Genomic DNA, 12148 nt, shown 5'->3' with positions numbered 1-12148 from the left:
CTAGTTTGCAACCCCGGGGGACTGTAGCCTGCCGGGCTCCTCTGTCCATGGGATTTCCCAGGCAAGAATACTGGGAGTGGGTTGCTATTTCCTTCTCCAGGGGATCTTCCTGAGCCAGGGATCGAACCTATGTCTCCTGCATTGGCAGGCGGATCCCTTACCACTGAGCCACCAGGGAAGCCCATGATAGCTAGTGGGAAGCTGGTATGTAACACAGGGAGCTCAGCTCGGTGCTCCGTGATGACCTAGAAGCGTGGGATCAGGGGAAGGTGGAAGGGAGGCTCAAGAGGGAGGGGATATATGTATACTTTTGGCTAATCCACGTTGTTGTACAGCAGAAACCAATGGTAACATTGTGAAGCAATTATCCTCCAATTAAAAATAAATTTTAAAAAAGTGAACGAGGCTGAGTTGGGAATTGCTCACATGTATTTATTTCACAAGTGGATGGGGGAGAACTTTCACCAGTAAGATGCCACCAAATGAGACACTGTGAACCCCAAACTGGGCAGGGACAGAGTTTGGTTCTGGGCCAGGCTTGTCCGGACAGTATGCGGGAGACAGATGGGAACTGGCGGAAGGGCAGCCTTCTATCTGGGGTGGCACACCGGGCAAGGCCCAGCCATGTCCTCCCGGCCAATGACCGTGGCCACCCCCTCCCCCACCTCCGGCAAGCTTCTTCGCATCCTTGACCTGATCCGAGTGGGCAATAAAGCGACAAGTCCAGGGCCACACCTCACGTCTGCTCTACCATGCACCCAGATGCACACACTGAGACACACACACACACCATGCACGCACTAACGCGCCCCACCAGGCACACACCCTCATACGCATGCACACGCGTCCATATATTAACTCTGATTTATAAGTGCACCCTAACCAGAGGGCAATCGGAAAAATATGATTACTCTTCCGAGAGGACTCGGCCGCCTTCTCCCATCAGCCAGCAGAGTGCGGGGAGACACGCGATGAGCACCCTCCAGGGTCCTGGCCCCCTGGGCCCTGCTGATGGCAGTCCTTAAGCGCCAGGTGGAGGCTGTTTGCCGCCCCTGCGGCGGCAGTTCACGGCGCGTCTGGGGGATGCCCCGTCCCTGGGCAGGCAGGGCGAACAGCCAGTTCCAGCCTGGGGCCCCTCACAGAGGCCGGCCGTGTGCTCTCTGGCTCCCTCATGAGGACACAGGTGGAAGAGCTGGCACATAGGTACCTTAGTGCCCAGGTGACCAGGGAAGCATCCTCCCAGGTCATCTCAGGGGTGGGAGTCCAGCAAAGTCCAAGGCCACCCGCTGGTTTGGGGCGGTGATCTTGGGCTGTAAACGGGCATCTGGGCAGAGGCAACATGGGGGAAACTGAGTCCCAGTCGCTGCCTTCTTGGAGGAGGAGGAGCTAAGATGTGGCCCAGTCCCCTCCCCTTTGTTGAAGGCTGGGGAGAAGCTGCTGTGAGATGAGAAAAAGGAGGGGCCCCTGCCAGTCCCATCCTGGCGGCGGGTGGGAAGATGACCAAGAGGAGATGTGATGTGTTGCTCCTTGGTACCCGGTCCACATCCGGGCTGCAGAAGACACGGCTTCTGGGCTCCCAGAGAAGGGTCAGGGGCCTTTCCCAGGGTGCACGAGCCTCGGGAAGCTGGAGGCCTGATGGAGACGCAGAGTCTCCACCGGGGGGTCCCGGGCTGCCCTGGAGAAGCCCCACTGAGCACCCCCTGGTGTTTTGCTGTTTCTCTCCCAGTGTGGCTGGTCCAGAGGACGGCAGGCCCTGTCCCGGGGGCCCGGCTCCCCCCACTACTTGATGGAGTTCTTGATCGTCCACCTCTGCCCCGTGCAGCTGCGGAGGGTGAGGTCAATGCCCGCCAGGCCTCGGTTCTCCACCTCCAGGCAGCGCCCCGTGCCTCTGTTCATGATGGCGCCATTCTGGGAGGATGTGGGGGTGAGAGGAGGGGAGACAGACAGACAGAGAGGGAGACAGGGAGACCACGATGGAGAGACAGAGACAGGACCAGAGAAAGAAGAACAACAGAGATAGAGAGAGACAGAGACAGAGAGACACAGATAAGGACAGAGAGACAAAGAGAGAGAGACAGACAGACAGGGAGACAGAGAGACCACGATGGAGAGACAGACAGGACCAGAGAAAGAAGAACAACAGAGATAGAGAGAGACAGAGACACAGAGACACAGATAAGGACAGAGAGACAAAAAGAGATAGAGAGACAGACAGACAGACAGAGAGACCGCAATGGAGAGACAGAGACAGGACCAGAGAAAGACAGACAACAGAGACAGAGAGAGCCAGAGATAGAGAAAGATACAGAGAATGAGAGAGACAAAAAGAGGAGAGGGAGACAGAGAGATAGCGATGGAGAGACACAGACAGGACCAGAGACAGACAAGAGAGACAGAGAGACACAGATAAGGACAGAGAGACAAAGAGAGATAGAGAGACAGACAGACAGGGAGACAGAGAGACCGCGATGGAGAGACAGACAGGACCAGAGAAAGACAGACAACAGAGACAGAGAGAGACAGAGCCAGAGACAGATGGACATCAGAGACAGAAAGAGACAGAGATAGAGAAAGATACAGAGAATGAGAGAGACAGAAAGAGGAGAGGGAGACAGAGAGATAGCGATGGAGAGACAGAGACAGAGAGACAGAGATAAGGACAGAGACACACAGAGAGACAGGGAGAGCCAGAGACAGGGAAAGGAGGTGGGGAGTGGGTAGAGAGAAAGAGTTAATTACCATAGTGCCTGGCACTAAAAGGGAAAGGCCCTGGGATCCCCCTGAACGCGCTTTGAGTCTACGCGCCTGGCCTCGAGCTGGGAGACCTTGGGTTGCACGTTGTTGCTGCCCTTCCGGGGGAAGCCCGTGGCGTCTTCACCTGCTCTGGGCTGCCTGCCCGGCCTGTCCATGGAGGGCTCACCTGGATGAAGTTCCAGCGCTTGTACAGGCTGCTCTTGACCTTGTCGCAGTCCAGGAGCTGGGGCAGCCGACTCTTGGCGTTGTCCACCAGGCAGCGGGTGTCAGGGAGGAGCGTGGTGGTCCCCAGGGCGCCCAAGTGCAGGAAGCCCTCCTTGGTGTAGCGAGCCAGCTGGGGAGACAGCAGAGCGGCCGGGCCGTGAGAGGCAGAGGTGAGACAACGAGGGGACACGGGTGCCCCACGGCTGTCCGGGCTGCAGTCCTGGCCACCGTTTCGGGCCTGGCACTGCCCCCCAACCCGCCCCAACCCAACTCATAGGAGCGTCCCATCCAGGAGGCCCTTGGCTTGCCAAGCCTGGACACAGATTCCCCAGGCCCCTCTCTGACTTCTTCCTAAGCATGTCCATGGTCAGTGTTTCAGGAGTCTGGCCTTCTGATCAACTATACAGGGAGCAGCAATAAATGAAAAAGCGGGGCATTCGGATTCTAAGGTTGGCTCTGCTGCCAGCTGCTGGGCCAACCTGAACAAGTCACTTGACCTCTCTGAGCCTCCATTTCCTCCTCATTTGTTAACTGGGATCAATTAAATCTACCCTGCTGCAAAAGGGCCCAAAGAGGCAGCTCACTGAAGAAGAAACAGGCATGTTAAAAAGCATTCAACATGTTAGATGTTAAAATAAATAAAAGTCAAAACAATGAGACACTATATTTTTAAAAAAAGATATTATTTGTATTTTGTCAAGGTGAGCCTAAGATGGGCTGTAGGGAGGGTAAATGACTACCACCTTTCAAAAAGGAATTTCAAAATATGAACTCTGCACTTTTAAAATGTTTCTCTCCTTTGATCCAATCAAGCTACTTTTAAAAATCTTGTGAATTCCCTGGAAGTCCAGTGGTTAGGACTTGGTGCTCTCATTGCTGAGGGCCCAGGTTCAATCCCTGGTTGGGGAACTAAGATCCTGTAACCATGTGGCACAGCCAAAAAAAAAAAAATCCAAACAAACAAACAAACAAAAAAAACCTTCCAACTATCCCAAGAAAATAATTATAACTGTGAACAAGTTTACGTAGGGAGGGTGGGGGAGGAGGAGGACCTGCGTGAAGGCAGTCAAAAAGTACAAACCTCTACCTATGAGACACAAGTACTAGGGATGTAATGTACACAATGATAAATGTAATTAACACTGCTGTATATTACATATGAAAGTTAAAACAGTAAATCCTAAGATCTCATCACAAGAAAACAATTTTCTTTTTCTATTTCTTTAATTTTGTATCCATGTGAGTTGATGGATGCTCACTAAGCTTACTCTGATAATCATTTCAAGATGTAAGTCAAATCATTATGCTGTACACCTTAAATTTATACAGTGCTGTATGCCAGTTACATCAGTAAAGCTGGAAGAAAAAATTTACACACAGGGTATTTTGCATCCTTAGTTGCTCAGTCGTGTTTGACTGTTTGTGACCCCAAGGACTGTAGCAAGCTCCTCTGTCTATAGAATTTTCCATGCAGGAATACTGGAGTGGGTTGGTGTTTCCTAATCCAGGGGATTTATTGCAAATTTTCTAATGATGAAAAGGCAGAAATATCCTAAGTGTGCAGTCCAGTGCTGGGCCTTGTCCTGTGCTCCATGTACTGCAACAAACGGTAGGTAGCATGGGGTGGATTGCCAAAGTGGCCACATCTTTCTGGGCGACATGACTTTGCTGTAATTTCCATTAAGAAGTGGAGTCTCCTTCCTCATCCTTGAACACTGGTTGGCCTTGTGACTTGCCTTGCTTTGACCAACAGAATGTAGCAGAAAGGAGGAGGTGTTTGTTCCTGGTATACAGCTTGCATATTTCCACCCACCTGGAACCCTACTGCCACCATGGCAGTAAGCCCAGGCTGGCCTGCTAGAGGATGATAGACACGTGGTTCAACCAACCAGCCGGTTAACCATCAGACAAGTGAATGAGGTCATCATGGATCAGGCAGCATTCAGTCAGTCTGCTAGCTGATGGGAGACACACGAGTGAATCCAACCCAAATCATATGAGCCTGGTCCAGATCACAGAACCACTCAGCTGATCTTTAGACTCATAAGCACTAATACATGTATACTGTTTTATGCCACTAAGGTTTGGGGGTAGTTATTACACAGCAGTAGCTATCTGATACACAGATAATGTTGCCTGCCAACCCTTTGCACAACTAATTGTGAGTCCATACTAGTTCGGTGTCTTGGCCTCTCTTGCCTGCTCATGTTGTTTAAATCCCTGTATTCCAATTTTTGAACAAATACATTCACCTGTCTTTCACACTCCTTTGGGGGCAGGGACTGTGTCTAATTTATTTCATTCCTTCCCAGGAGACAATCACAGACCAAGGGCTCCCGACATGTTTGTGAATGAGCACATAACAAATGTGATGAACATCAACATTTACAAAATGCAGCCACGGCTATTTCTTGAAACTCCACAAACATGTCCTCTGTGTGCCCAGCCTGGGGACAGGCAGTGGAAATACAAGGATAAGGCTGTGTTCCCACTGAGATGATTCCAGTGCAGGCTGGCGAGATGCAAGCACGACCTTCATGTTTGTTCTCACGATCCTATGAGGGGCTGGAGCTGCAGTGATGATCATTAATAAACAAGAGATGCCTAATCCATTACAAAATAATATTACCAGCCAGCATGTGTTGGAGGCATCCTTGGCCCCAGAGAAGAAATAATGTAATTTCTACAACAACCTGTGAGCTAGGTGCTACTACCCTTCCTGTTTCAAAGAAGAGGAAAGAAGCCTCAAGACATCTGGTCAACCTGGCTGGGCCCTGGCTTCTATCCTTGGGTTTCCAGAGACCCAGTGGTTGGCAGCCCTGGTCCAAAAGCTAAGCAGCGGAGGGACCTCCTATCAGATTGATCCTGGGCTCCTGAGATCCTGGGCATTTCTGGCCAGAAATGGAGCAGAAAAACAGCTCTGCCCGGGACAAATGTGCCTTTTCTCCAGGGGATAAGATCCTCTGTAGGGGACTTCTCTTCTAGTGAAAACTGCTCAGAAACCCTCCGCTCTGATTCCCAAAGGGAGTCTTCCTGATTCCCCTTAGAAACAAGTGACAGGGAGTTTATTAAATGCCCTTGAGAGAGAGAGATGTGGTTAACATGTGTTTTAAACCCAAATTAGTTTCAAATCAGAGTAACTGTTACAGGCAAAATGGTTAAAAAAAAAAATCAGAAGCCCTCCCCCATCCCTCCTTCAACAATGTCTCTCTGAATATATTCAAATTCACCAAATGCAAAGTGATGAATGACAGCAAGCTGCCTTTATGTTCGGGGGAAAGATATACACAGCTGCTTATTGAAATTATGAATCAATCCATTATCCAGCAGGCACACGAGCAGCGCTAAGAACATTAATTAACTGAGCATATCTGTGACCCAGATGTTCAAAGAGTGAAGCTAAATGCCACTGGGATTAGAAGCTCTCCTTTCTGAGGTCTTTCAGGCCATGAAAACAGGGAGACCCAGACTTCTGCGATCCGTAAAGGCCAGACACCAGCCCCCAGCCAGGTGGGCAGGGCAGGAGAGGAGGATCCTGCAAGATTTCCGTTCTAGGGAAGGGTGGTTTCTCACACCAGGGGATGGATGTTTGGTTTGTTTTCACTTTGAGGCTATTCTAAATTACACCACTATGAATAGTCATGTATAGGTTTTGGTGTGGACACGAGTTCTCTTGGTTATACAGGTTTTCTCTCTCTCTTTTTTTTTTGCCCACTCTATACGTGGGATCTTAGTTCCCCAACCAGGGATCGAACTCTCGCCCCCTGCATTGAAGTCTCAACCACTGGACCATCAGGGAAGTCCCCTCTTGGTTATATAGTTGACTTTTGAACAACACAGGTTTGAACTTCGCAGGTCCACTTATATGTGGATTTTTCAAGAAATATGTATAATATGTTTGGTTGGTTCAATCTGCAGGTTTGGAACCACAGGTAAGAAGGGCCAGCTGCTTGTACATTTCCTCCTAAGATCCCAGCTGAGACTCTCGTGGGACCTGAACTGCTGAAGTAAGCTTGAGACTGGTCCTCTTCCCTCCAGCCCTTACCAGTTTTCATCTGTCCTCCCCGATCCTGCACATTCAAATCCTATCATTCCCTGCCTCCACCTGCAGTACCCACAGATTTACGAATACACTTTCTCAACCATGATCTTCTACTATAGGTCCCCCAACTCATCTTTTCAGTCTTAACTCTTGGTTTCTTGGCTTAGTCTGACAACTTGAAGTTTCTCAAAAACAGCCAACAGTCTTCCCTGTATAAGATATACACCGGATGTCCCTGGTGGTCCAGTGGTTAAGAATCTGCCTGCCCATACAGGGGACACAGGTTCGATCCCTGGTCCGGGAAGATTCCACATGCCGAATGGCATCTAAGCCCGTGTGCCACAACTACTAAGCTCTAGAACCCGCGAGCTGCAACTATTGAAGTCTGCTCACCCTAGAGCCCTTGCTTCCCATCAGGAGAAGCCTGTGCGCTGCAACTAGAGAATAGTTTGCCGCAACTAGAGAAAGCTTGTGCAGAGCAAGGAAGACTCGCATGATCAAAAATGAATACAATTATTTTTAAAAATTCTTATTTTGAAACCTAATCCCCCCAATTATACCTACTCCTACCCCATCTCCTTTCCTTCCACAAAGCCACCCCACCATGTGATCTATTTCAACTTCTATACTTCTGTGTTCCATTAATGTGTCTTTCCCTGCTAGAGATTTTTGTCTTTGTTGTTTCAGCACCGCAGCATTCTACTCATTGTTACATACCATAAGGACCAAGAAAAGTATCTCACAAAAAGCAAATGCTCTATAAATGTCTTTTGAATTGAACAGGATTATTTTAGATTTGGCTGCTGGGCCCATGAGCAGAAATAAATGTCATTATCCACAACCCTAATGCATTAGGAAAAAATAACTCTTTGAGCTCAAATACAATTAATTCTCATTTAGGAGAAAAAGGAATTTTCTATTTGAAATGATCGAAGAGGTGCATAAAACTATTAACCCACATTTAACAGCCTTGAGAGAAATCTAAAATATGCAGGTTATAGCCAAATAAACAAAAGCCAGCCAAATAATTGTGGAATGACTTTGGAATACAGCAAAATCTATTGGATTGTCAATAAAAACATGGCTTGCAATTGCTTTCATATTAAGAGTCTCTCTCATCATTTCAAAATCAGGCCCCATCAGGGTAGAAAACCATTGGTAAATGAAAAATGCAGTTTATCTAGCTTCTATCCAGGAGACAGAGAGATGGGTTCCATTGATTCAGAACTGCTCTGGGGTGAATTTATTTGTTTGTTGTGTGACTGAAGCCACGAGAGCGGTTTCTGGGGACTATGAGTACACGTGTACATTTTAAAAAACAAACAGACTTTCTCCATCACTGTCCAGAGTATGCCAGAACTCAATTGAATACAGAAAAAAAAAAATATTTTCAACTGTATCAGAGTGTATGCACAGTGGCTGCCTAGGATCTAGGGTGGAGAAAAGGAGCAGGAGGAATCTTTAGGGGCAACAATGAAAATGCAAACATACACACTAACATACTTAAAATAGATAGCCAGTGGGAATTTGCTGTATAACTCAGGGAACTCAAACTGGGGCTGTGTGACAACCTAGAGAAAAGGTGGGATGGAGTGGGAGGTGTGAAGGAGGCTCACGAGGGAGGGGACATATGTGTATGGCTGATCAATGTTGATGTACAGCAGAAACTGACACAATATTGTAATTATCCTTCAATTAAAAAGAAATTAAGAAGAAAATGGAAATGCAACAAAAACTTTCTGTGTTTTGATTAGGCAAGAGATTTCACAGCTGTGTACTCCTGCCAGAACTCAGCCAACTGTACACTTTAAGCAGATGCAATTTACTGTACCAACCTTATACTTCAACAAAGTTGACTGAAAAGTCTATCTGGGGATTTCCCTGGTGGTACAGTGGGTAAGAATTCGCCTGCCAACGCAGGGGACATGGGTCCGCTCCCTGGTCCGGGAAGTTGCCACATGCTGTGGGGGCAATAAGCCAGTGTGCCACACCTGCTGAAGCCTGGGCGCCCTGCAGCCCGTGCTCCGCAACGAGAAGCCGCGGCAGTGAGAGGCCTGTACCTGCAACCAGAGAGAACTCCCCGCTCGCCGCAACTAGAGAAAGCCCGCGTGCAGTGATGAAGACCAAGTGCAACCAAAAAAATTAACAAATAAATAATCATTATTAAAAAAAATCAATCTGGGAGCTTAAAGGCGTGCTATAGATCCAGGTATGTTTCCTGTACAGAGAGTCAGCTCCTAGCGGGGTGGTGGTCCCCAAGGCCTCTCTCCTCACCATTATGACTCATCCTGCTGGATTTTTATTTTTATTTTTGGCTCTGCTGGGTCTTCACTGCAGGCTTCTCTAGCTGTGTTGTGAGGGCTTAGCTGCTCTGCGGCATGTGGGATCTGAGTTCCCTGACCAGGGGTAGAACCCACGTCCACTGCCCTGGAAGGCGGATTCTTAACCACTGGACCACTGGGTCACCAGGGAAGGCCCGTTGTGCTGGATTAAAGTGCGGTATTTCCAGACAATGCACTTGCTACTTGGAATGAATGGGGAGACACCTGCCTTTCTGGGGTCCAGCACTCTGGCTCTATCACCTGTCAAACATGGAGCTGCACTAGGGTCTGTCCCAGGACCCCTACCCCATTGTCCCCTGGGACACAGCTGGAGCCCCATCAGCCTCTGCAGCTCTGCCCTCAGCACCGAGTTGGAATGTTCAAAGCTGTCTGAACCGAAAAATCAGGGAATGAGGCTATTTGAACAGTTTGCACTTGCTTTGCTGCATGTCATGGTGCTAAGAACACAGAGACCTTTTCACCAGGTGGTTTCACCTTCCCCTCTTGTCATCCTTCAGAAGTAGTGATGTTGTTTCCTTACTAATTCAGTGATATGAAAACCACCTAAGAAATCAACATATTTCTTTGGGGGAAAAAAAAAGCTGAAAGCAAGCCTCAGAAATGATAATGGTTGTTTGAAGGTGGTAGGATTATAGATGACTTAAATTTGTCTTTTTCAAATTCACCAATTAGGTGTTGCACCTTTGGGAAACAAGAAAAAGATAAGGAGTGACTCGCTTTGAACTAAATAGCTCTGGGCAAGGTAGGAAGGCTCAGCTGCTAATGTGGCCACCATCCTAGTGTTCTGTCTGAATTCCTTATTCCAAGCCTAACAGTAACACAAAAACCCGCCTGGAACTTCCCTGGTGGAACAGTGGCTAATACTTGTGGTTTCAACGCAGGGGGTGCAGGTTCGATCCCTGGCTGGGGAACTAGGGTCCTGCATGCTGTGCATTGCAGCCAAACACAAACAAAAACCTGCCTGGATCACTTTTGGTGTTTGGAGGAAGATCAACTCAACTTCTAAGGAGATGTAAAACTTTTAACCAAGAATCTCCACTGGAAAACAACTTATGACTGTAACTCTGATTTTCTGGAAAGAAGAGCTCATCAACCCCTTCTGGCAAGAAAGAAGTACAGAAATTCCTCCTTAACCTGGAGGCCCCCTTAAGCAAAACCAAATACACGTGCCTTTAGTTCTGCATGCCATCTAAGACGTCAAGCACTTGTTCTCTGTATGAGGTCTGCGAGATCCACTTTTCAGGGGTGATTAGAAAGCGAGAAGCAGGGATTGGAAATAGTAAAGCAAAACAGATGGCAGACAAAAAGGCTGCGGTCCCCCGCCAAGTCTCAGGAAAGTCTCAGGGAGCAGAAGGGAAGTAACTCTGCTCCTCTCCCAGGGCTGCAGAGAGGGTGGGCGTGAGGGATGCTCGCAAGCCCTGGATGGAAGGACAGCCCGGGAAGCAAGAGCTCACAGCCCCGACGTAAAAAACCCAGAAACGTTTTGAATGTTTTGAGAGAAGATGAGTTAGAGGAACAACAACAAAAGGAGAATCTGCAGGGAGGCATCGCAGATGTATAAGTGTTGCCCTGGAATGCAAGGGGAGGGTTTTTTTTTTTTTTTTAATATTGCAGATGTGTGCATGCTCAGTCATTTCAGTCGTGTCCAACTCTTTGCAACTCCATGGACTGTAGCCCTCCAGGCTCCTCTGTCCACGGGATTTTCTAGGCAAGAATACTGGAGTGGGTTGCTATTTCCTCCTCCAGGGGATCTTTCCAACCCAGGGATCGAACCCGAGCCTCCTGCATTGCAGGTGGACTCTTTGCTGCCGAACCACCAAGGGAGCCCAAACTATTGCATAAGAGACAGGAAGTGCAAACTGCAGCACAGAAGCTCCAGGGTGTGTCGCTTCAGGGTGTCCCTGGTTTGGTCTCTCCTGCTTTCTGTGGTCTCTTTTGTGTGGGTGTAGGTTTCTCAGACATAAAAAAATACCTGCCCTAGCTCCTCCAACGCTGGTTTCCCTCAAGAGCTAAGGTTTCCCTGCTTTGTAGCGGTTTCCGGGAATTGAGGGATCACAGGGTTTGCTTCTTACAGAAGGTGAGAGGTTTGCTCCCAGAATCACGAGCCTGCTTGCCAGGGCAAAGCCACCTCACCCTGGGGTGCAAACTCCAACGTGCTCTCCGAGGATCCATCCCCCACGCCCCACCACTTACACGACTTTATCTGGAAGCGGAGGCTGCTGGGTGTCGTTAACTTCGGCATTTTCCGAGTGCCTTCCACACACTAAGCCCCGTCACTCGGTGGGGGCACTAGTGCCTTATTGGCAAAATGCATCATCGTGACAAGGTGTTTGAATGATGGATCGCTTAAACGATGAAGCCATCAAAGAGGAAGCCCAAGATCAGATTACATTTAATTACAGGATAAAGGAATTCTCATCTATCACTCTGCTGATGAGGGAATAGCTGGGGGAGGGAATGTGTGCTTCTCAGAAAAGAGGGGAGGGGAAGACTAAATGTGCTGACAGACGGACAAACAGGGAAGACCTGTGATACCCTCCCTGGACTCACTGGGGAGATCCTAAACAGAGCCTGACTCCTCTCGGTTCCTCTCCAAGGGGCATACCTCGTCTTCAGAAGGTCCCCTTAGAGCTTGGAGCTCTTTCAAAGAGTGCTGTGTGGAGTCCCCAGGGCGCCTGCACTCGGAACCCTTGCTGGCCATGCCCTGTCCATGGCGTGGCTGCTGGGCGCTGTGGTCTTCAGCTCAGGGAGGAGGAGACCGCACTGGAATCGGTGAGGCTGCAGGGATGGTGCACAGAACACTCCC

General features: G+C 48.9%; 1 protein-coding gene across 12 annotated transcripts in view; it reads right to left on the bottom strand.

Moving 5' to 3' along the window:
* Positions 1 to 411: 411 nt before the first annotated feature.
* GALNT17 (polypeptide N-acetylgalactosaminyltransferase 17) overlaps positions 412 to 12148 on the bottom strand; it is a 419610-nt gene continuing 407873 nt past the window's right edge. For 10 of the 12 annotated variants that reach the window (XM_081558061.1, XM_081558055.1, XM_081558059.1 and 7 more), the window contains 2 exons: positions 2921 to 3088; positions 412 to 1908 (listed from right to left, as the gene is read on the bottom strand). In XM_081558061.1, the coding sequence (XP_081414187.1) occupies positions 1780 to 1908; positions 2921 to 3088 (297 nt within the window). In that variant the 3' untranslated portion in view covers positions 412 to 1779. The remainder of the gene's footprint in view (positions 1909 to 2920; positions 3089 to 12148) is intronic. The other 2 variants (XM_081558056.1, XM_081558052.1) reach the window with 1 other exon arrangement.

Source organism: Giraffa tippelskirchi, chromosome 13, assembly GCF_054371585.1.
Source record: "Giraffa tippelskirchi isolate mGirTip1 chromosome 13, T2T-mGirTip1v1.2.pri, whole genome shotgun sequence".
In the NCBI taxonomy this organism is placed as follows: domain Eukaryota; kingdom Metazoa; phylum Chordata; class Mammalia; order Artiodactyla; family Giraffidae; genus Giraffa; species Giraffa tippelskirchi.
Note: the sequence above shows the minus strand (reverse complement) of the source record. Positions and strands in the feature narration are given on the sequence as shown.